This window comes from Sciurus vulgaris, assembly GCF_902686455.1.
Source record: "Sciurus vulgaris genome assembly, chromosome: 7".
Classification (NCBI taxonomy): Eukaryota; Metazoa; Chordata; class Mammalia; order Rodentia; family Sciuridae; genus Sciurus; species Sciurus vulgaris.
Window position 1 is genome coordinate 96620808 of NC_136467.1, and position 27133 is coordinate 96647940.

At 31.7% G+C, this 27133-nt stretch overlaps 1 protein-coding gene across 1 annotated transcript in view; it reads left to right on the forward strand.

The window, feature by feature from the left end:
- Window positions 1-27133, forward strand: part of EYS (eyes shut homolog) — a gene marked incomplete at its 5' end in the record, with an annotated part of 1696555 nt that overhangs the window by 562408 nt on the left and 1107014 nt on the right. Inside the window, 3 exon segments of the mRNA XM_079147376.1 lie at window positions 711-807; window positions 998-1105; window positions 9729-9874. Coding sequence (XP_079003502.1) covers window positions 711-807; window positions 998-1105; window positions 9729-9874 — 351 coding nt within the window.

A 27133-nucleotide genomic window follows, 5' to 3' on the forward strand; every position in this document is an offset into this window, starting at 1 on the left:
ATAATTATGCATTTTGTTATACTTGGCTACCATCAGCCATGTAAATAATCATTTAAATGGTCATTGTGAATAATAAAATACTTAATTATAGTTTAAAAAGGCTAAACTGTGGACTTTTTTCTGATATAGATGTATTCCAATCATTATAATTGCCTCTCTTATTAGTCTACATAACTTTCTATAACTTTCATTTTTAATATAACTGGCAAGTGTTTAAATGGATGACTGATTATGTAGCTATGAATCACAATAATTTGTTTTCTTTGAATCACTTGGATGTGAAAGGCAATTAAATAATTTGCCACATCTGCTAACTGTCTTGAATAAATTTGATCATTGAAGCACAATTTTACTTGAAGATTGGTCATCAAATTAACTCATTGGCTTTCCAGATCATTTCAGTTCTTCTTGTTCAAACATTTAAATACCTTATAAAACAATTGCGACATCTGCCATGACTACACTTCCAGGAGATTAAGGAGATCATCTTCTTTTGATTCTTCTGTTTGATCTCATTAATCTAGACTGTGGTATAATTTTATTCATATATTATCTTGAGAGGTGTTTAAGAAGTCTGAGGTAAGATAGTTTCTTCTACTTCTTTTAAATCTTCATTATGAACATATTGCCTGGATTCCTGTCCCCTGATTCTGAGCTTCACAATCTATTGCAGCAATTGCTCATCCATACCCAACTCATCTCTCCTTTAGGATTTGAAGGTGAACACTGTGAAATTGACAAGAATGAGTGTCTCTCCCTTCCCTGCCAGAATTATGGTGACTGTGAAGATGAGGTCAATAATTTCAGGTAGAGAAAAACAAAAAAATCTAGATGTCTGTTTAGGTATCTGAATACATCTGAATAAATGTTCAGAATTTCAACTAACAAATTAAGCAACATATGTGACTATTAAAAATTAGCTATGCTACAATTAATTGAAGTTTCAATTCTTCCTACTTATAGTAATAATGTTATTAAAGTTTTTGTTGTTTTAAAGATGTGTTTGCAGGCCTGGGTTTTCTGGACCTCTATGCGAAACAGAAATTAATGAATGCTCCTCTAAACCTTGCAAAAATAATGGAACATGTGTGGATCTTGAAAACAGGTTAGAGACTACTTTTTATTAAATCAATGATTTCATGTATGCGATTTAACATATAATGAAATGAATGTACATATTCCCATTATGTAACTTAGCAAGCTGAACTTTACTGAATCCTTTGTGTTTATCACTAAGTATAACCTCCTCCATCTTACCCAATTAAGTATTAAATAACCCGATATTAAATAACCTGAATTTGTGTTTATCCCTTTTCCTTCAATTTACTGTGTTAATTATTTGTCTGTAATCCTTTAAATTTGGTGTTTAATGTTATGTGTTTAATATTATGTGTTATTCTAAGTTGCATCAATTGAAACATTGTTGAATCTTTAGGTTGGCATTTCTACCTTTGGAAATTATGTTTATTTTTTCTATATGATTTTGAAAATGAAATATTAACACTCTCCACAACATTGAATAATGTACTCAGTAGCATCGTGTAAGAGTTCTAGTTGGTCCAAGTACTGTAAGTAAAATTATATCTCATTTTGGTTTCTTCCTGCATTCCCATATCAAAGTTATATATATATTGCATTTTGATTCATTGTACAGAAATGGGGTACAACTTTTCATTTCTCTGGATGTATAACATATATTCACACCATTCATGTAATCTTACATGTACATAGGGTACATTTTTGAGATATTTTATTTTACTTTCTAGAAATGACTAAGTATAGCATTTTTCCATAAATATTCTCTTTTGGTAAACTGATATGCATCTTTATACATATAAGTACTAATACTTTTGTCAGTTTTATGTATTGAATATATTATCTACAGACTGAAATAGATGTTTTGCCTTCTTTATAAGTCTAGTGCTAAAACATAATTTTAATGTATTTAAATTACTTGATTACTCTGTGTATGAGTTGTATTCTTTATCTTGTTAAATGTTTTCTCTAAGACAAGAAGATGTTGGCTTATATTCCATCAAAGATATTTATAGTTCTGCCCCTTATATGCAAATCTCAATCTATCAGGAATACTCTGTGTGTGTGTGAATATGTATTGTATGAGGCAGGAATTTAAGTTCATTTTCCATATGAATAAACAATTATGTCTGCCACATGAAGGATAAGTCCATCTTTTACTGACCAATATGCAACACCTTCTTGGTAGCTATTCACATTTCCACATATAAATGTCTATTTCTCTATCTCAATCTGATTGCTTTAGTTTAACTCTTCATCCATGTGCAAGTGCCATAATTCTTGGTTACTTAACTTTGATTTATCTCAGTATTAGTAGAGAAGAATATCTCATCTACTGAATCTTCTTCAGGAAGGTTTATTACCTTTAACAATTTTTTCTGTTATACTCAATTATCTTCTGCAATAATATATATCCAAACAAGCAAACTAAGACTGGGAAAAATTTTATTGGAATTTACTTGACTTTGGAAATCAATTTGAGCAGAATTGATACATCTTTATTTAGTTAGTTTTTTATGATATTTTAATAAAAACACTCAGATTCAAATAGAGATTCACTGAATATGATACAAACAAAATCATTTTCCAGATTACAGTTGAACTTAATAGCAGGGTTTCTGTCCTGGATGCTCTTCAGAAAACTAAAAGTAAAACTACAAATGATCCAGGTTCTCACTACGTGTTCAAAGCAATGCAAATCAGTGTGGTGATGAAATACCTACACTCCTATATTTATTGCAACACTATTCACAATAGCTAAAAAATGACATCAATCTAAGTTTCTACTAGTGTGAATGAAAGAAAAATAAAAATGCATATATACACACTTGAACACTATTCAACCATAACATGAATGAAATTCTACTTGCAAAAACATCAGTGGAACTGTAGAATATCATGTGAAGTGAGATAAGCCAAACACAGAAAAGACAAATATCAGGGGTCTTACTCATTACTGGAGCTAAAGAGTATATTTTTAAATAACTCAGCTTTCCAGAAATATAAGAATAATTCCTCTACTTACTAATTCTTCTCTCATCTGGAATAAGATAAAAATAATACACAAAAAAATATATTTTATGTACATATAATCATGAGTGCTTTAGGGCTTAAAAATTATATGATTATCTTACATTTTAATATCATCTTTCATTGTGGCAATATTACTTCAGATAATTTTTTTTCTTTTTTCCATATTTTTATTGGTGCATTACAGTTGTACATAATGGTGGGATTTGCTGTTACGCATTCATTCAAGCACACAATATAACAATATAGTTTGACCAATATCACTTCCCAGTATTTCTCCTAATCCTCCCCTCCTCCATCCCCTTGGTCCCTTTCCTTTACACTACTGATCTCTCTTTGATTTTCACGAAATCTCCCCACCTTTCTTTTCCTTTTTTCTCTTTAGCTTTCACATATGAGAGAAAATATACATCCCTTGACCTAAGTTTGATTTATTTCACTTAACATGATATTCTCAAGTTCTGTCCATTTTCCTGCAAATGATATTTCATTTTTGTTTATGACGGACTAAAATAATTATATATTTTTTTCTTTTTTATGCATTTTATATATTCATTCATGGACACCAAGACTGATTCCATAGCTTGGTTATTGTGAATTATGCTGCTATAAACATGGCAATTCTTTAGGATAAATACCAAGAAGTGGTATAGCAGGGTCATGTGTGGTTTCATTTCTAGTCTTTTGAGGAAGCTCCATACTGATTTCCACAGTGGTGTAACTAATTTCCGATCCCACCAATGGTGTAAAAGTGTTTCTTTTTCTCCACATCCACTCCACAATTTGCTACCAGATGGGCTAATGTGTGAATTAAAACAAATTATTTCATTACAAAATTTGTTTTGGTACCAGGGATTGAACGCAGAGACACTTAACCACTGTGCCACATCCTAGCCCTTTTTATTTTTAGTTTTGAGACAGGGTCTCGCTAAGTTGCTTAGGGCCTTGCTAAGTTGCTGAGGCTGGCTTCAACCTTGACTCAGCCTCTCAAGACATTTGGATAACAGGCATGTGCCATTGGGCCTGGTCAATAATTTAAAAAGGCAAAATAATTGTTTTAAAATTTAGTTAATTATACATCCATTCATTTCTATTTACCCATGTCTTCCTTGATAGTGGAAATGTTTATCATTATTTTTTAAATATTTTTTTTTAGTTGCAGATGTACACTTTTATTTTTTACTTATTTTTTATGTGGTACAAAGGATTGAACCCAGTGCCTTATGCTTCTACCACTGGCTACAACTCCAACCTATGTTTCTCATTATTGCTTTATGGATCTACTGTGTTCCTGAAAAGCTCAGATTATATTTTAAAACTTGATCATCAAACACCAAAAATCCCATAAATAACCCAATTATTAAATAGATAAATAAATTATCTTCTCAAAAAAAATGCAAATGATCAACAAATATATGAAAAAATGTCCAATATCATTAGCAATTAGGGAAATGAAAATCAAAACTACACTGAGATTTCATCTCACACCAGTCAGAATTGCAGTCATCAAGAATACAAATAATAAACATACTTCAGATAAATTATATTTACTCTTCCTTATCTCTATTTTAATGCATTGAATTTTCTTCAGAACTCATTTGTTAAAATGCATTTCAGTAATTGGAAAAGTATCTTGAAAACACATCTGAAAGCATACAAAAGTATGTTTGAAAAAACATATTTATCCAATTAAAAGTAAAACAAAGATTTTTAATGCTTTGACACAAGATTTAAGTTTAATTCTACCAGAATTTTTCAAGTAAAAGTCATGCATTTAAATTTGAATTTTAATTTCATCAAAAATAAATATTTCATCTTTTTTTTTTTTTTTTTTTGCGGTACTGGGGATTGAACTCAGGACATTGTGCTTGCGAGGCAAACACTATCAACTGAGCTATATCTCCAGCCCTTCATCATCTTAATTGTTCTCTTAAAATGTAGGATATTTTTATATGTGTATTTAAATGTTGTTAAAACTGTTTCTAAAAAGAAAAAAAAAACATGTTTTAGGGACCTTTAATGTAAAATGCAATAATTATTACAAATTTGACTGAATCACTTTAGAGATTAACACAATCAAGATTCACTTTCATTTTTCCTTTAGCCTCAATTGATATGTTAAGCATAAAGGGAACTTGACCAGGTATTAATGAAAGCAAAACTATGCCAAAGTAGGCAGATTGTCCATGTTAACCAATAGGGTAGATTTGATGAGAAGCCACCAGACATATTCTATGCACTTGTATTCATTATTATTTTGAAGGGTCAGTTTTATAGGTATGGTGAAATACTGCAAATGTTCAGTCTTGTGCTTGCCTTTCTCATTAGCAAAGAGTAGAAAGAGAGCAGAGCAGAAAAGGAGGGAGAGATGTAGGAAACATGTATTTTACTTCTTCTTTTACTTTTTTCTAGAACCCAGAAATTCAAGGTAAATGCTGTTTTGCCCTAAATATTTTCTTCTCAAGATATATGCCCTCATATTGTATATCACAGTGGAAAATGAGAAAAAAATCACTTAAATATTTCCTGTAAACTGCTGGGATAGCTGCCAATAATGGGTCTTTATTTTTTTTTAACTTTGTGAAATTTTTTATGATATTCAGAAGTCTTCAAAATTGACCCTAGAATCCCAGAAGTTTCTGGAACCACTAATACGAGAACAGGCATACTACACACTGCAGTTGAACAGTCATCTGTGGATTATCAATCTTTAATTATGCTTGGAACTTACTTTTTTGAAAAATGAAGTGTATTTAAGCAGTGGTGAAGGATTCAGATTGTAAAAGTGGTTTAGAAAATGAGAGAGATTAGTAACGGTCTTGACCAAAACTGAAAAGAGGAGAGAAGCTACTGAAGTAGAGGTGATGCATTGTTGGAAAAAATGATTTATTATGATTCACGATCAAACAAAAATCCTTTGCATAGTTATCTGTGTACTGACAACTTTAGAAAAGCACACTAACATTACTGTGTGTGTGTGTGTGTGTGTGTGTGTGTGTGCACGCGCGCACCCGCGCGCCTGTGCGCGTGTGCATTTGCATGCATACGTGTGTGTATATATACTTTAGGAGCACCTTTAAAAACAGAAGGCAAGCTGGGCTGGGTGGCACATGCCTGTAATCTCAGCAGCTTGGGAGCTTGAAGAAGAAGGATCATGAACTCGCCCTAAGCAACTTAGTGAGACCCTATCTCAAAATTAAATATAAAAAGGGTTGGGGATGTGACTCAGAGGTTAAGCAACCCTAGGTTCAATTTGATGTACAAAAAAAACAGAAACAAAAACAAAAAGAAGGTAAAGTCTGAATTTGAGATTCTAAAAATAAGTTACATAACTTTTTTCACTGAATAGAACAAACGATAAAAGCAGAATTTTCAGAAGGGCTCATTTTTACATTAATTTAAATATATTACAGGAAAGGGTATATAGACAAATTATAACATTTAGTAAAAACTATAAACATAACAAAAAAACTAACAATATGAAGGTGATTAAAATTGAAAAGTAGATGAAAGAGAATTCTGGGTAGTTGAGAAAATATAAATCTCTTCATACATATTTTAAATAACTACTCAGATAAAAACTAAAACTAAACTACTCCACATTTTAGCACATGTAGTTATATGTATACATACATATGGCATTGCACATGCCAAATATGTGTTTCTAAATAACATTCTTCACCTAAATAAACCAGGGATTCCTTAACAAATGGCTAATCTAGAATTAGGACCAGGAATAAATTAAAATAAACCTGCAATATCTTGTGTTAGGTAGAATGAGTGCTCAGAGAATGATGGAGATGTGTCCAAAGGAAACAGAAGCCACTGGAAGAGGACACCAGTATCTCTCAAATAAATTCAGCAATAAATAAATTATAATAGTTATGCATTGAGAGAATAGAAATTTATGAGTCTATATTGATATGACTATATTGATTGAATGAGTGAATGCAAGAAAAGGAAATGCTCTTTGTTTTCTGTGGATTCAGAAATGTTCCCCAGGGGCTTCATGAATACCATAAAATCTGCAGCTATGAATCAACTTAAAAACAGGAGCAGTTCTCCCTTCATCTTTCTTAACTGAGTCAATGACCTCTATGTTTTTGCCAAATGATGGTTTTCTAGCTCATCATTTGTTCTTATATTTTTTTACTTGACATTTTCTGCACAAAACAAAATAGGGTAGAAAAAGTCAAGGGATTTTATTATTTTCTTATTTTTCAAAATGAGGGGGGATTTTGAAAGTGAATAAAATGCTTTTCAGAATATTTTGAGAAACCAAGTCATCATCATCATAACTCCTTCATCAAGAAGGCTTATATCCCGATATTATTTCCTAATATTCAATACTCCAGAGTAGAAAAGAGATTTCAGATCTTCTGGAGATATAAAATTATCATAAGTTTATAAAAGAGATGTAGACCTTGAGATAAAATCCATTATCTTCTTTGTTTTGTAGTAATGTGACATTTTGAATTTATCAATATGAAAAACAGATCATTTTCTGAGATGCCTTTTACTTGCTGCTGTTGAGAATTCTGTGCATGATTTTTACCCATTCTGTGATTTGCTAGAATCTTACTTAGTTCACTGAGAACACACACTAGCAATCAAATACTAACAAGCATATTTTCAGGTTAGTAAGCCATTTAGTAGATTTATTAAGTCACCTCATACTAGGCAGTGATGTATTTATTATCAAGATGGAGAAGACTTTTCACTGTTTGAACATATATTCAAGGATTCATAGTAATTGGCTTGGTGCTACCCTAAGTGATTACAACATTTCCTTAACCGCATAGAGATCTTGAGAAGCACAGTTCTCTTTTACATCCACATGACACTGCATATGCAATTTTGCCTGTCTACCTATTCAAAGAATTCGCTCTCTTTATGACTCATCTCTTTTGACACCTTCAGGAACAGTTAGCTGTGCTTTCTTCACACTTCGAACCCATCTCCACTGACATTTGCTTACTGTAATGTGTACATGTGCATAGTCCTAATCGGCCTATAAAACATTCAAAAGCAAGCAAAAATCTACAAGGGAACATGCATCTGTAGGCCTAACAGTTTGGAAGGTTAAGATGGAGGAGTACTTGAGCCCAGAAGTTCAAGACCAGCCTGGGCAACATAGTAAGACCCTATTTTAAAAAAATTCATTCAAAAGCAACCAAAGCGTTACTAAATTCTTGAATCTGGGTACATGACTAATGTCTGAAACTCAATCAATTAATGTGAATTGAATGAGTAAAAGAGGAGCATGGGTTTAGTAGATTGTTGGTGGTTATAAAATGATGCTAGTTTCCTCAGAAAATCAGAATACAATCTGGCTCAAAAGCATTACAAGGAAACTTGGTATATTTCTTTATCTAGACTCTAAAAGAGAAGCAAACTGGGTGTTTTAGTCATATTTTTCACCAAAATCAAAAGACCTGATAAGAATTCAAGGAGGAAAATTTATTTGAGACTCATGGTTTCAGTCCAAAGATGGCAACTCCATTGCTCTGGGCCTAAGTTGAGGCAGAACATCATGGTGGAAATGTGTAGAGGAGGAAAGAAACACAGGATATGGCAATCAGGAAGCAGAGAGAGCTCTGTTCAACAGGGACAAAATATAAACCCCAAAAGCACACCTCCAGTGACCCTCCTCTTCCAGCCACAATCTACCAGCCTACAGTTACCACCTAGTCAATGCACATCAGTGATTAGGTTAATCCTATTAAAACCCAATTATTACACTTCTAAACTTTCTTTCATTGTCTAATACATGACCTTTTAGGTGACATCTCATATTCAAAACATAACACTAGATAAATCTATTTTTGATAAGTGTCCTTTTCCTATAAATTAAATTTAATCTAAGTAATTTATTTTGATACTTTATATGTTTCAAGTAAGGTAGAGTTTAACACAGGTTAAATTATCTCTTTTTTTGTTCTTAGTTCTAGTTAATTTTGATAAAAATTAGAATTTTTGTTTGTAAATAAATGACAACCTCATTTTTACAGACCACAACTAGCAACTTGTTAGATGCAAAAAGAGCAAGAAGGTCAAGATAAAAAGGAAAAATTGGAGATTGAAGAAGGGATCCTGTGAAGTATCTAGGAATACTTCTCCATAGTGATGCTATTTAAGAAGCATTACCTTTTGATACCTTTTTGGTACTCTACCAAGTGTAGAATATGATATTTGAAGCTGATATTTGACCATTGAATTACATCTGATTTCTCCAACAGCTGTCAATATGGTCAAGCATTAATGAAGTTGTTGTTGGTAAAGGGATATTAAATATTAAACATTAAATGGAAGGCTTTGATATCAGAAAACTACCATTTATTTTATAGGGAGAGTAATCTTATACTTTCAAAATAAAATGTAACTGAAGTCTTTATATTGATATTATAGAAAACACAGTTACAGAATTAAGGTCAGTAGTATTTATCAACCTTACGTAATTATTTATTTAACCCAATTCTTTAAAAATATGTCTTACAACAAACATTTTTGCAGGAAAATATTTTGGAAGGGGAATTCCTTTATTAAAAATGGATATGTTATTGTTTATTTAAATTAAGTCAAAAGTTTGAATTTCGTATTTGCATACAAACTCTATATATGATAAATTAGTTATTATTTATCATTTCCTTACATTTCTCTAGATTTTTATGTAATTGTCAATCTGGATATCATGGATCTTTGTGTGAATTGAATGTAAATGAATGTAAAACCCAACCTTGTCTAGATGGAGAAAAATGTTTCACCAGCACTGGTAGACACACCTGCCTCTGTGCTCCTGGTTATACAGGTAAACTTATAACTGACTCTTCCATCTGTGTCAATATATTGCTGTTTGTAAATAAATGACAATTTTTTAGACCACAACTGGCAACTTGTTAGATGCAAAAAGGGCAAGAAGGTCAAGATATCTTGGTCGAAGTTTAAAGGAATTAATGAGAATTATAATTATGTGCTTTATCAACAATTTGGTAAACACTAAGATTATAGTTTAATGTAATATACATAATTATGCTCTTTTCAGTGAAATTTATCTGAAATATTTTTGTATGACTATAATACAGGGAAAGGTATGTCTGTGTGAATAATTAAAGAACTTTACTATGTCCATTACAGAAATTTTAATTTTTAAATATAATTTTAGCTATTTCTATGCACTTACATATGTTTGAATCAGAAAATCAGTGAAACCAGTGAAAGTGCTTGCTTTAAAGTTCAAGCAGAAAACATAGATTGGAGTAAGCTTATCTTAATATTAATTACTCTACAACATAAATACTATTCAAATATAAAGACAAAATTTATCAAGGAACTTATAGAAGGTAGAGATGTATTAGACCACTAAACATCTGATGAGAAATTAGCTTATGAAACACAAAAAGCTGTATTGTTTAGCACAACAGTATTAATGATGTGTGTCTAACAAAAATGTATTCAAACCTCAAATCTCAATTTATTATCTGAATTTTGTAGTGCTAGATTCATATGGGTCCCTATTCTGAGGGAAACTAGGTAAGTACTCTAATACTGAGTTCTTTACTGGTGGGAGTAAAAATCACTAGACAAATGAAAGTAAGATTGGTAAACAAAATATGATAAGGAAGTGAAAGCATTTTCAGAAAACAAGGGATCAAAAGGTAAGAGAAAGTTAAGTGACCTGAAAAAAAATATTAAACTGTCTTTCTTTAAGGATATTTATGATCTCAGGGAAAGTACTTGGGTAACAATTATCACATGTTCAAAAGTCTCAGCTTAAATTATTTTTAAAATTATCATTATTTACATATTTTATTACATAAATAAGGAGCATTAAATTTTGCTATAAAATGCTGTACCTCCTAAGTTTCTTACTGCTCATCCTCTTTCTGGGTGACTAAGATTTCTATTTGAGACTACAGATATCCCACCAGCAAAGCCATACACCATGGTGTTAACATCACTATTGTCAATGCAGTTGACAGTGTTAAAATAAGACATGACACATCAAGCTTGACATGAGAGGGAATCATACTATGAAGCTGCTGCTGCTGTGCTGTGTGTATGTGTGTGTGTGTGTGTGTGTGTGTGTGTTTTGAAGGTAACACACCTAGCACCTCTCCTCTTGCATGCTAGGTAAACACTTTACCAACAAAGTACATTCCTTGTCTCTGTGAAGATTTTACTAGAGCACTTGCTTTGATATTTTACATGTACCCTAAAGCTTCAGGGTTTTCTTTTTTTCTTTTCATAACCTCTCTCTTTACATTACAAAATATAGTGTTTAGCATTGTTTTAAAATAATATTGGCTAATATGCGAACAGTGGCAAATTAATGATTTTGTGATGTGTGTTTCTTTGACAAGTTAAAGAAAATCGAATTGACTTTAATAAATAGGGTTGTTGGGTTTTTTTTGTTTTGTTTTTTGTTTTTTTCACAAAATAACTCTACATAGACAGCAACTGAGGTTGTTACTGGCCTGACAGTAACAGACTGGGTTATGATTTCTTGGTATTTAATTCATATTTATAGTTTCAGGACTCAGAATTGCTGCTGTACTTCTTGTAATCATTATGTCTATACTCCAGTCAGGAAAAGGAAGAAGAGTGGTGTCAACTGCATTGACCCCTTCTTTCAGAAAAACCTTCCCAGAATACCAATAAAAGACTTCTGTTAATATTGTATTGACCAGAACTGGCTCACATGGGCATTTTTAGTTATAGAGAAAGGTGAGAAATTAAAAACTTGTGTGTTGCAAACTTTACTACTGAAGATAATAAGGAAAAAATTAATTATTAAAGAATGCATTACTTTTAGTTTTACATTAAGTATGACTTATGCTTGTACGTTCAGAAGGAGGTTATTCCCCTCAAGAGAGTCCCATGTATTTGTTTTCCTCTACATTCTATTTTGACATCAGATATGATCTTCTTTGTCATTCAAGGATACAGAAAGCTTTTTTTGTTATTCTCAGACACTTGTAGCATTTATTTTGTCTTAAGCTCTGCTGGAAGTCCTCCTTCCTTTAGGCCCAGAAAGCTCAAATATCTTGTGAAAAGATATTTAAGTCTATTCATTTCTCTTCTATTCTGTTTCCAGGAAGCCATGACAATGTAAGATTTTACTTAGAGAATCTTAAATTTTAACAACTTTTGCATGTCTTTTTTATATTTGTCAAGATCACACATCCAATAATGACAGAACCAGATCCAAAATATACATTCCTTTCTTTTCCAGTTTTGTTTATCCTAATTTCACTTTACCTGAAAAAGTAGAATTGAGTTACAGTGAAGAAAGAGGAATGAACATTAAATACAATATTGAATGTGTTGATAATTGGTAATCAAAAGTTATTCAGCCTTCCACTATTATAATACAATATCTGAGATAAAAAAAATTACAAAAAGGAAAGTTTTATTTTAGCTCAGAGTTTTGAAGATTTAAGATGATGGTTGTTTAATCCCACTGTTTTGGAACCTGTGTTGAGGTAGTTAAAGTATGTGGCAGAGCAAATTCATTCACCTCATGGTGGTTAGGAGGAAAAGAGAGGAAGAGGAAGAGATCATGGTCCATGATATTTTTCAAGAACATACCTCCAGTGACCTAAAATTTCCCATATACTCCATCTCTTAAAGATTTCCCCAACTTTCAATACCATCAGGTTTAAGATCAAACCTTTAAACTATAGCAGCAAATATCAGGAAAATTAAGCTTCACCTACACCTATTAATTCATTTAATCTAATTCTTAAGGATGTTTTTCCTAACTCTGTGCCCAGGAAGGACTTCATGATCCTTCCTATTCTAAATTAATGAATTGTTATGAAGATCACATTAAATAATGTGTGGACATATTATTATGAATGCAATAATGCTTCACTTTATGCCTTGTTTTAATTAGCTGTCAATGCTTTGTGATAATCAAGACTGACATGATTCCAGGTATCATGATGATTTCTACTACCTGGAACTAGAGTCAGACAATAAACCAACATGTACAAAGTTGATTATTTAAAGCTCTTCTATGATTCATTTATCCATATTTTTATTAATGAAAGATATCATAGAGTCCAAAATTCACACAGTTTGTTGAATTAATTTATAGGTCATGAGAAACATGGTGGTGGCATATAATGAAATGCCTAAGTTCTGTCATACAAAAGAGAAAAATTAATCATTGGATTCTAAGTATGACCCACATTTGCTTTAAAAAAATTTCCTCATTTATTTAAATCTTAATTTAATTATTTAGCTATTTAACTTTAACAAAGATAAAAATATTTTAAAAAATTATATATTCCCTTCTAAAATAGATTGAACTCAGAGGCAGTTTAGCAGAAAGTTTTTCTCAGACATGATTCTACTTGTATGGTATTAAAATATAAATAAATTTATGAATTGTGTTTCTGGACTTAGAACACTTGTGGTCATATCTATACACCTATATTTGTATTAATGCTTCTATAACTACTAGAAACTATAACACGAAAATGTGTAAGTCCTTATCTAAAGAATAGTAACACTGATAATAGTTCCATCTAGAAAATTCAGAAGTGCAAATGTATACTTTGAAATAATGAAATATAATTATATTTTATTCTAAAAGGTAGGTGTTTTTCTCAGATGTATTTCATATACACAAACACATAAGACTGTAAGCAGTTATAATATTTACTAAATTTGGGATAACTAGACTGTCTTTTGATTATTTTCATTGAGACAAATACCCAAACTTTATGAGAAATAAAATAATCTTTTTTGATCATATGCACCAGAGAGCACTTTAGTAAAATATGGACAGTTGATCAATTGACCTTTGTCTTTATTGTTGTAATGAAAACATTTATCATATTATTTCTATTGCCTAACATATACCACCTCTCCTCTGTTAATTAGTATTCACCCTCATCCTTAACTCAAACACTACTTTTTTTTTTGGTACTGGGGATTGAACTCAGGGGAACGCAACCACTGAGCCACATCCCCAGCCCGATTTTGTATTTTATTTAGAGACACTGAGTTGATTAGTGCCTTGCTTTTGCTGAGACTGGCTTTGAACTCATGATCCTCCTGCCTCAGCCTCCTAAACCACTGGGATTATAGGCCTGCAATGCCATTCCTGGCTCAAATGCCACTTTCTATAGGAAGTCTTTCTTTGACTCTTAGATTTCTTCTCTTATTTTCTTCCATAGAAATATTTTCTCTGAGTGCTCATAATTATTTTATGAAATTCAGTATAATTTTCTCCCTATCTGAGGACACTCTCCATCACTATTAAGTTCACTATTTTATCTCTAAAGTCTATTATACTTTCTTCAACTCTGTTACAACTTTATAGCTGAGTGCCTATTTTAATACGATATGTTAAAATAGAATGAATTTCTATTTTAATATTATGTATTAAAATATAATATAAAATATTAATTAAGTGAAAACTAAAAGTAAGTGCTAGATAAACTCAGCCTCAAAATTAGACATTTTGCACCTGTTAGAATTTAAATACAAAGCCATGCTTATTTTTTGTTTGATTAGTAAGTCTATTCTAATAAATCTTCAACATCCTGGTAAATATCCAGCCATTGATTATATTTAGTTTTAGGTCAATGGCAACAATGTGTTTTTATCAAGAATAACAGCATTTTTAGCATAACAGTTACCATTTTTTCTTTCTGTTGATATAAGCAGGAGAAACCTCAGAAATAGGCAGCTTAATTGTACTCAACCACTTTTCCCTTCAATGACAGGCTTCAAAATTTATTTTGATAACTCAGATGTGCAAAAATATGTTATTTTCTAATAACAAGCTCAATGGCATGTATGGGTTCTATTTTATGTGATAGAAGGAAATGTCAATGTGCAAAGTTCTTGTGAGTTTCTCAAGATAAAATTCAGTTACTTCCAATTTGGAATCAATTATCTTGCTGATTCAGAGACCTGTCAGTTTATTTATTTTTATTTTTTAAAACACAAATATAAAATATCATCCCTAGTATCTTGGTGTCATAAACCGGTATTGGCTCCTTATCCCTAAGATATCCTCCATGTTTTTGCTGAGTTTATGAGTCTCCTTCTCATCTCAGATTCAGTTCCTTTTTATAATTATTGCCTTTTGTCCCTAGTAACCCACTAATTCTCTTATCTAAGGCTGGAACTTAAAAATTGCTGTGATGTGAATCTGGAGTGTCCCCCAAAGTCTTATGTGTCAAAGGCTTGGTCACTAACGCAACAATGTCCAGAGGTGGAACTATGGGGAAGTGATTGGATTTTGACAACTCTAACCATATCAGTGGATTAATCTATTTGCTGAATTAATAATACATATTGCCTACTAGGAGGAGGCAGAAACTTTAGGTCCATGGAGTATGTTTGGAGGAAGTAGATCAAGGAGTTATGCTCTTGTGTACTACAACTTATCTTTAGCCCCTTCCTTTCTTTCTCTTGCTGCTTCCCAGCTACTATAAGCTGAGTGTCTTTCCTCTGCAATGCATTTCTATGGTTATGCTCTGCCTTACCTCAGGTCTAGAATCACAGAGCTGGCTGACCATGGACTGAAACCACTGAAACCACAAGCCAAAATAAAGTTCAGTGGTATATTTTATATTTTATTGATTAATATATTATTAAATCTCCATCCTCAAGAATATTTATTGAACATATATGAGTGCTAAGTATAAGCATTCCTTATCATCTCTACTGGGAAATCCCAATCTGATTCACTAAAATCTGTCAGCTAGACTACTTCCAAAACCTCCTATGTGTCGCTCCGATTCTATTATCAATTCTTCAGTCCATTTTCTCCACGAAGTATTCAGTCATGCATTAATAAAATAGAAAAAAAGTACAAAGTTAAAATTTAAAAAACATTTACTTTTTATTTTACTCACTCCTAAAACTACTACCCCATTTCAAGATCACTTTCTAAATAAAAATCTTTCTTTAATAAATCCTGTTTTCTTACTCAACAATTTAATTTTCTCACATACTCCTTTAAATTCACTTCAAACATTTGTACCCTCCACTCCAGCAAGACTGCTTCCTTTAAAATGTCTATCTGCATTGCCAAACTCCAATAGTTAAAATTTAGTCTTATTTTCTTTGATTGAATAATAGCATTTGGGACTATTAATCACTCTGTCTACTTAAAATAATGTCCTTGATTTTCTTACTTGATCTGTTCTTTCTCAGTCTGGATGCTGTGGATTACCATGATAATCAACTCTTACTTAGGAGAGATTTTAAAAATGTATGCACGAGTGCGCGCACACAAGAGCCCGCTTGGGGAGAAGGGGGGGGTGGACGTGTTCTTACCTGAATTTCTAGATCACAGACCTCAAGGCAGACACTGATAGACACTGATACTCCTTCACTGATACTCCTTGACAATCTGACAATTTTACTTATCTGTAATCATGTTGGTTTACCACTATCTAAATAATATCTAAAAACTGTCTATTAGTTTTAACTTTCTTTTTTTCTTTGTAAACCTTGATCAATCTTCTATGTAACCAATATTTTTTTTCTTATATCCCTGAAATAGTAAAGTTATCAGAAAGGAACTTCTTCATTTTTATACTATCAACTACCAATCTAATAGTATGTTTGTTTTTAAGTGTTCTTGTCAATGGCCACCCTTCTACTTAAGTGGATTCTGTGTTTTATCACCTATTATTAAAGACCACTCATCCTGTAATTGTTTTCTGTTGTACAAATTTTTCCCTCCATGCTTTGTCACTGCTATCAACATATATTAATATTTACCTCTTTCCCATCTCAGTTTTCAGTTTTACCCTTTTTACACATTTCTATTCATCAATAGAATTATCAAACGTTATCTATATTGATGTTAATTTTTTTCATATCCTATTCTCTGGCCAATGCACTACCTATCATGCTTTTAATCCCAAGACTAAAAGGATACTCTTCTTTTTTGGAAATCATTGACTGTCCCCACTTCCCTGAATTTGAAGTTAAATATTATTTCCTTCTCTTAACTACATTATGCTTACCATCTCACACTCCTGAGAAATAAAATACTTTCTAAACGTGACTTCCATGTTTCCACAATCCTTGATTTCATTATTGCTGACTTCCACCTTTAACAGATCCTGTAACTGTTTAGAATTTTCTTCTTTGTTTTCCTTCTGTATATATGTATTGATTAAGGAATTGCTTCCAGATTTTTATTTAAATAGCATATGCATTCTGATAATTCCAAAACTTGTTACATGAGTCTTGTCTTCTCTCCTTCACTCTCAATTTGTATTATTAAATAACTGCTCAACATATCCATTCATGTGTCCATATTACATACATAGCAAACTAATCCCATGCTGACAATTTATCACAACCATGTTCAATCACCTGTATTGTCCATCTCAGTAAATTGGATCATTATTTATTCAGTTTCTCAAGCCAAAACTATGAAGTCATTCTTGATTCTTTGCTCACAACCTCCATTACAATCGCCCTAGTGCAATCAACCAACATCTCTTGCCTGAAATATCACATTTAAATTTGCCTCTGTCTGAAATTCTAGTCAAGTTAAAATATACTATCCATCCAGTAACCAAAGTGGTCATTGTAAAATTAATAGCAGATCACTTCACTCCCAAGTTCAGAATCTTCCACTGCTTTCTGTAATGCTCAAATGAAACATGTACTCCTTATATTCCTTTCTTTGATCTGGTAAATCTTGTATAATCTTGTCCCTGGTTGCCTCTCTGATTTCATTTCATGCCAAATTCTTACTCACTCTCTCTCACTATTGGCTTCCGCTGGTACATATGAGTGTGAATCACTATCCCCAGATATGGTCATAGTTTTCTAACATGTTCTATGGGTTTCTCTGAGAGGCCTATCCATATTATATAAAAGTTAAGACTGGGTCACTCTATCTACCCATTTTCTTTCCTTCATAGCAATGACACTCTCTAATCATAATATTACTTACTTATTTCCTTGGGCTGGACTTTCTCTGCTTTTTCACTGTTGTATCTCAGTCCCTACAAAAGTGCCTAGGAAAGTACAGGCACACAAATCTTTTTAAATGGAAGAATATTTTACACCTCAAGTAATTTGACTTCTAACCTTCCGTATATTAGTATAGATAACTCTTCTCGGTGACTATAGATTTGTACTACAAGATTTTTCTTTTGATTTTCTTCCCATAATGCCATAAAGTAAATATATGTTGATATTATTAAAAAAAAATAAGCAAATAATAAAATTCTCATTTTTAAAATGTTAAATTTTTGATTCTATGACATACCATAGAAGTCTTTACAACCCTGCAAATCAGGTTCTTTCTAAATCAAAACCATTATCTATTTGAATATATAATATCAATTCTAAATTCAAAGGTGCTACAATTTAATTTAATATAACAAAGTGAAATTATTTTATGCAATAAATCTAAAATTGAAGTAAAATGCAAAATTTAAACCTTTTATATTACTCATTAACCTGAAATAAATCTTCCTAAAATGAAACCCATAGCAAATTAAGCCAAGTGACCTTATCATTACTGATTCTTTATATAATATATTCCAATCTTGAAGCCATTAATTTTTATATCTACAAAATAAGATGCTAAAAATAATGACTTGAGATTAAGTACTGTCTATAAAACACATCAATTAAGAGGTTATATCCACTTATATTTAGTTTTCTAGAGTGATAGCATTTATATGTCATAAAATGACTATCTGATATTTTAGAGCAATTGGGTCTTTGGAAATTCTATATACCAGTAAAATATGATTCTTATCTGAAAATTGACAAATACATTACTGTGTAAAAAAATATTAATCAAAATAACCCTCAAAACCAATGAGTATTAAAACCACATTATAGGACAATTCATATGTGTTAGGCACTGATACCTAGTCATTCTATCTTTTTATTCCCAGGAGTAGGCAAAATATCAAGTATAGACTCTCTGAGAAAGTTAGTATGAAGAGTAAACTTGTGACTAAGATTCCACCAGAATATTTTCTACCTCCAATCATACCATTGTAAACAGATTTTAGTTTAAGTTGGGAGGAGAGTTGTGTGTTCAAAGCAGACTCCATATAAAATTCACAAAGTTGGTTTATTAGCAGATTAATGTCAGCTGTGTAGACTATGTGAAGGGTAACACAGCTACAGATGTATTTCTGGAATGCAGGCTTTGACATCTCCTGCAATAGACATAGTAATCTATCTGGTGCCCCAGGCCACATTTCCTTGGACAGCCCCAGATTCAGATGCTTTGGGAATGAACAGTTCTGACTCATATAGCTCACCTCAACCGCTTACTGAGTCTGCTCCCCTTACATTTTTTTTTTTTTTTTGATACTGTTGAAGCCATCTTAATTCAAGCTCAAACTACAAGCATTTAATATTCCTAAGTCACCCCTCAAATTCTGAAAGTTGGAATGCAATTTATAAATATTCCAACCATCTGCTTCACCTGTAGATAATCCTGATTTTATTATCCACTCCTTAAATGTAACCATGTTCTCATTGCCCACAATGTAGCCATCATAAAGTATTTTTCTATTGACTTTTCATTATTTTCTCATTTCATCTCCCCACTCCTTTGTTTCTACTTCTTAGGGTCTCCTATTAAGTACGTTATTTCACACAAGTCTTCTCAGATTTGGATTTCAGCAGAATTCAAAATGAAGATAGTGGGTTTACGACATGGGAATAGGATATCCAGAACCTAGATGTGGAGATTATTTCCTACTTTTGGAAGTATAAAAATCTTTGCCATGAGTATGTGAGACATTGGTATTACAAGGACAGATAATTTTTAACTGACAAGGAAGTGAAGCAAAGAGAACTTGATGTGCTTACTAAAATTTTACTTCTTTTGACTTAGTGAATCTGACATCATTCCACCTCTGGAAACTAGAGAACGATATTGTAAATACATATACTTCTAAAGTGCAGTACAAAACTGAGAGGAGAGACATTTCTTTATGCTTGAGACTGAAGAATTCTCTTAGTCTGTAAACGACTGTTAATGACATCTCCAGAAAGTGAATTATTTTTATCTGCAGTATAGCACCTGCCCACACTGCCAACATTTAATGTTCTGTACAGCCATGCCAGATTGAAATAAATCATAAAGACATTTTAAAATCAAAGTATTGAAGCACTACAGGTAAGTCGATTATGACTTTTAATTATATAAATAAATAGAAGTACAATCCAAACATCTTTGAAGTCATTCAAGAGTCCTTTCTACCCCATGACCAAAATAAAATTTTGTTTCTTTTGAGTAAATGTGGGAAAAGCTAAAGGACAAAAAATCTTATCTAACTGTGTTATTTCTTGAAATATGCATTAGAATATCTATGTGATCATGTTGAGAATAAGGCACCTCCCAGAAAATTTTCTAATTCAAATAAATGCTCGATATATTGCCTTGAGCCATGAAACTTGTTCAACTCACCTTCCCCAGCACACCGGAGTGCAGATCTGAGTCTGGGTTTATTCTAGCTTGAAGATCTGAGCAGCTGCCACAGTTAATGACTAAAAGCAGCTGTTAACTTCCTTGACCAACAAATCAACCACCAATAAAAATGAGTTTCTGAGATAAATTTAGTGTCATATTTGTTGCTTTAAATAATTTAGAGTATATGGAATTTTAGTCTCTGTTATTTTCAGCCTAGAGTTTTTTCTAACAACTGATTTTAGAAGACAGAACCCTGGAATATTTAAAAGTAATTTCATATTCATCCACTTTCTCATTGTTCTGATTTTGTATTTGAAAAGAATTCAGGACAAAGACATGAGGGTCTAGTTTTTCATTGTTCTGTTGCATTATATTTCTATAAATAAGTAAATTATATTATTATATGCATTTTTATTTGTAATTATAATACACATTATACAAATATATTTATTTATGAAGTAAATAAGTGTATGTTCAAATCTACACTATCAAGGTATAGAATATTCCCATTACACTGGTGAGATTCACAATTCCCATTTCCAGGCACACCCTACCCAAAGTGAAATATTCTGATGTCTATCATTATAGCCTAGATATACTTTATCTTTTTAGAATCATATATATGTAATAATGCATTACATATTCTTTCATTTTCACTTATTTTTTTTCATACTATTGTGTGGATCACTAACTCACTACTATTACCACTAGGATATAAGTGTTATATAAAGATGAAGTAAGATGTTATATATTCCATTGTATGAATATGCTATAAATTATGTGTTCATTCTCCCTATAATGCTTCTTTTTTTTTCTGTTCACAGCTGATATGACAAAAACTGTCATGAATATTTGTATGTAAGTCAACTTTACAGGAAAAGGTTTGAGTTCTATGTAAATATCTATTATAAGAATTGGATGATAGATTTGATGTATGTTCAACTTTAAAAAAGTGTCCTACATTTCCAAAGAAGTTGTGACATTTTACATTTTCATAGACATAATATGACAATTTTGGGGGCTCTGCATATGCTCTAACACTTGAAAGTAGTTTGTTTTTAATTTAATCCATTCTATCCTGTATAAAATTACATATTTGATGATTATAATTTGTATGGTTCTGTATTTATTTATTTATTTTTATTTTTTATTTTTACAGACTGCATTTTGATTCATTATACACAAATGGGGTACAATTTTTTGCTTCTATGGTTGTACATGATGTAGATTAACACCATTTGTGTAATCATACATGTACATAGGAATGATGTCTGTCTCATTCTGCCATCTTTCATACCCTCCCCCGCTCCCCTCTCTCATTTCCTTCTATGTAATCTGAAGTTCCTCCATTCTTCTCTTATCCCTCAACCCTCCACCTCCATTATGTAACATCATCCACCTATCAGGGAAAACACTTGGTCTTTGGTTTTTTGGAACTGGCTTATTTCACTTAGCTTGATATTCTCCAGTTCCATCCATTTTCCTCCAAAGGCCATAATTTTATTCTTCTTCATAGCTGAATAATATTCCATTGTGAATATATACTACAGTTTCTTTATCCAATCATCTACTGAAGGGCATTGAGATTGATTCCACAATCTATCTATTGTGAATTGAGCTGCTATAAACATTGATGTGGCTGTGTTACTGTGGTATGCTGATTTTAAGTCCTTTGGGTATAAATTGAGGAGTGAAAAAATAGGGTCAAAAGGTAGATCCATTCCAAGTTTTCTGAGGAATATCCACACTGCTTTCCAGAGTGGCTATACCAATTTGTAACTCCACCACCAATGTACAAGTGTACCTTTTTTTCCCACATCCACACCAACATCTATTATTGTTTGTGTTCTTGATAATAATTACTCTAATTGGAGTTAGATGAAATCTTAGGGTGGCTTTAATTTGCGTTTCTCTGATTACTAGAGATGTTGAACACTTTTTCATCTATTTCTTAATCTCCTGTGTATCTTCTTCTATAGTGTCTGCCCAGTTCCTTAGCACATTTATTGATTGAGTTCTTTGTATTTTTGATGCAAAGTTTTGTAACTAAAGTCTTGTAAGTTCTTTATAATTTTGGAGATTAGTGGTCTACCTCAAGTATAAGTGGAAAAGATTTTCTCCCATTCTGTAGGCTCCCTTTTCACATTATTGATTGTATCTTTTGCTGAGAAAAAACATTTTAGTTTGAATCCATCCCAATTATAGATCTTTGCTTTCATTTCTTTTGCTTTAGAAGCCTCATTAAGGAAGTCTGGTCCTAAGTCAACATGAAGATTCAGGCCTACTTTGTCTTCTATTTGGTGCAGAGTCTCTGGTCTAATTCCTAGCTTTTGATTCACTTTGAGTTGAGATTTATACAGGGTGAGAGATAGAGATTTAATCTCATTTAACTATTTATGGATTTCCAGTTTTCCCATCACCATTTGTTGAACAGGCTATCTTTTCTCCATTGTATGTTTTTGGCTCCTTTGTCTAGTATGAGGGAAGTATATTTATGTAGCTTTGTCTCTGTGTCTTCTATTCTGTACCATTGGTCTACCTGTCTGTTTTGGTGCCAATACCTTACTGTTTTTGTTGCTATTGCTCTGTAGTATAGTTTAAGGTCTAGTATTGTGAGACCTCCTGCTTTACTCTTCCTGCTAAGAATTGCTTTGGCTATTCAAGGTCTCTTACTCTTCCATATGAATTTCATGATTGTTTTCTCTATTTCTATTTGGAATGTCAGTGGGATTTTTTTGGAATTGCAATGAATCTGTATAGCACCTTTTGACAATATAAATTCTGTCCAAGAACATGGGAGATCTTTACATCCTCCAAAGTTTTCTTTAATTTCTTTTTGTAGTGTTCTATAGCTTTCATTGTAGAAGTCTTTCACCTCTTTTGTTAGATTATCTTCCAAGTATTTTATTTTTTTGAGGCTACTTTGAATGGAGTAGTTTTCCTAATTTCTCTTTACAGGGGATTCATCACTTATGAATAGAAATGCATTAGATTTATGTGTATTGATTTTATATCCTGCTACTTTGGTGAATTCATTTATTAGTTTTAGAAGTTTTTTGGTAGATTTTTTTGAATCCTCTAAATATAGATCATGGCATTGGCAAATAGTGATAGCTTGAGTTCTTCTTTTCCTATTTGTATCCCTTTAATTTCTTTGGTCTGTCTGATTGTTATGGTGAGTGTTTCAAGGAAGATGTTGAAGAGAAGTGGTGAAAGAGGGCATCCCTGCCTTGTTGCAGGTTTTAGAGGGATTACTTTCAGTTTTTCTCCATTTAAAATGATGTTGGCCATGGGCTTAGCACAAATAGCCTTTACAATGTTGAAGTATATTCCTACTATCCCTATTTTTTCTAGTGTTTTGAGTTTTAAGGGGTGCTGTATTTTCATTTCATGAAACTGAAACTCTGTATACATTTAAAAATAACCCTCTACTCCCACCAACCCTAAGCAATCACTACTCTATTTTCTGTCTGTATGATTTTGACCTCCTCTAAGTACCTCACATAATTACAACCATGCTGTGTCTTTTTTTCTTTTTGCCTGTCTTATTTCACTTTGCATAATGCCCTCATGGTTCAATCATGTTGTGGAATATGTCAAAATTTTCTTCTGTTTAAAACTGAATAATATTCTATTACATGTACAAAATACCATATGATATGTATGCATACACCATTGTATATTCATTTATCTGCAAAAACATTTGAGTTGCTTTCCACATTTTATCTCTTATGAATGATGATACTTTTAATTAAGTATTCAGCCCTCTTTCCGGAGCTCTACTCTCATTCTTTTGGGTGTATACCCAGAAATGGAATTATAGAATCAATGGGTAATTCTATTTTTAATTATTGGAGGAACAGCTATACTGTTTTCCATAGCAGCTATATGTATTCCTGTACAATTCCCCCAATAATGCACAACAGATTCACATTTTCCACATTATTTATTTTTGTTTTTATTTTATTTTAATTTTTGTTGTTGTTGTTTTGTTTCATTTTTCTGAGATATTCCAATTGGTCTCAAACTTTTGGGCTCAAGGAGTTCTCCTGCCTCAACCTCCCAATAGCTGGCAATAAAACCACTGCCAGTACACCTATATGTTTCTTATAGTATTTACTGTGTGACCCAACATTTGGTCTATCCTGGAAAAATATCCATGTGCACTTGAAAAGAATGTGCATGCTTGTGTTTGGGAGTGAAGTATCCTATATATGCCTGTTAGATCTGGTTGCTTACTGTGCTCATTGAGTTCTAATTATCCTCTCTCTGGTTGTTCTATTGATTATTGAGAGTGGTATATTGAAGTCTCCACTCACTTTGCAAAAGGGCTATATTCTTTTTTCAATCAGTTTGTGCTTCATATATTTTGATGGGTTCTCATTAGATGCATTAATCTTTATAATTTATACTCTATCACTCTATTAAGCATTTGTTAATATATAAAGTCTTTATTTATCATTTGAATTTTTATTTAATTTATTTATTTTATTTTTTTATTTTTACAGACTGCATTTTGAATCCTTTATTTAAAGTACATTTATTTCAAGTACATTTTGTTTGATATTAGTATAGTCAGCCTTGCTCACTTTGGCTAAATTGGTATAAATTCTCTTTTTCCATCTTTTTACTTTCAACTTTTTTGTGGTGATCTATCTCAAATTTGTCTCTTATAGATAGCACATAGTGGGATCATCCATTTGATTATACCAAGTTCTGACTTTTGATAGGAGAGTTGAACCTATTTACATACTAAGTAAATTATTGATATGGAGATCATTTTTCCATTTTTGTCCTATGTGTCTTATAGCTTTTCTGTCCCTCATTTCCTGAGTTTACAGAAAGTCCTATATTTCCATGGATTTCATTCCATGAAGAACATGAAGAGGAGATATTTAGAAAGATAATGTTTATGTGCAAACTTTTTTTTCTTATCATTATTCCTTAAACAGTAGAGTATGGTAACTATTTACATAGCATTTACATTGTATTAAATACTGTCAGTAATCTAGATACAATTTAAAGAATGAAGGAGGATACATGTGGGTTACATGCAAACACTATGCCATTTAATATAAGGCTGTTGTTCCAGTTTTTTGTGTTGGAAACTTGGTCCTCAGTGCAGTTGTGTTGAGAAAAATGGGACCCTTAGGAGGTAACTGGGCCATGAGGGTTCATCTTCATAAAAGTATTCATGGATGAATGAGTTATCATTCTGATGTGACTTTGTCATGACAGTGAACTCTGTCTGGCTTCTTTGCTCCATAATGCAGAAGATTCTGTTGCTACAACTGGATTTGTAAGAAGCTAATTCAGTTCACTATTCTTTTCTCTTCTTCCTTTAGTAAATATTATATTTTTACAATTAGAGCTATCAAAATATGTATACTTAATTGCATAAGTATGATACATTTCTTTCTTTAACATGTAATTTCTTAAATAGATAAGATACTAGAGATTATTCTCAGATCTCAATTTTTATTTTTCAGCTATGATTTTGTCATTATTTAAAACAAACTTCATCTTATACTTAATGTAACAGGTTTCTCTTTTCTACCTGTTACTCAGATTTAGCAAAGGACCTGCCCTGAGACTTCTGAGTTTAACTGAAAAAAAAAAAAAAAGTCTTGTCAAATGGATTTGAACATTTCTTTATAATATATTAATCCAAGCTCAGTTGTTTTTATTTGTTGTGACGTTACTAAAAAATGAGTTAATCTCATCCCGCACTTTCTTTGAGTTTTATCTTATTTAAACTGCAACATAATAACTTACATACTCTTGGGTACAGTATCATAATTTGGATACACATATAAACTATGGGATGATAAAAGCAGGTATTTAACATATCCATCACCTCAACTTTCATCCTTTTTCTGTTGTAATAACATTCAAAATCCACTCCTCTAGCAATCATGCTTTAATAAATTTTTTTCTACATTGAAATAGAGGACACAGACAAAATCTCTGCCCTCATAGAACTTGTGTTCATGGGAAGTTACTAATAATCAAAACAATAAATTAGATAGTTACAAATTAAGGGAATTCTGAAAATAAAATGAAATGATATTATAGTAAGATAACTCTGGGATACTTCATTGTAATACAAATAATTTTCTTTAATATTCCATCATTAACTTGTGTTTTTAAATGGAATATGACGAAGTTACATGAGATTATATTCTCTCTGGAATCATTGGTTTTCTATTTGAATCTAGTAAGGAAGTAACAAACATGAAGTTTACCTTTAGGGTAGTTTTATTTAGTTGTCTCAATAAATATTTTGTTGCAGTCATTGGTTGCAAATAAGGTAAAAAAAATTATCACTATTAAGATAAGAAAATATATCTAATTTATATGAGTACAAAGATTTTTAAGTTTTTTCATGAATGTATTTCCAAAACTCTGAACAGTTCTTGGTACATTAGAAGAGCTGGATGAGTATTTCAAAAACAAATAAATACTAACATAAGAAGATTGAGAGTAGATTTTTTTAAAAATGAAAAATATATTTAAAATAGGATTATATGTTGACATATTAATAAAGGCAGTCTTCAAAAGATTTTTATATATTCCATATATTTTCTTTGTTATGTGAGTATTGAAACAATCTGTGGTGTTAGAGCTTTT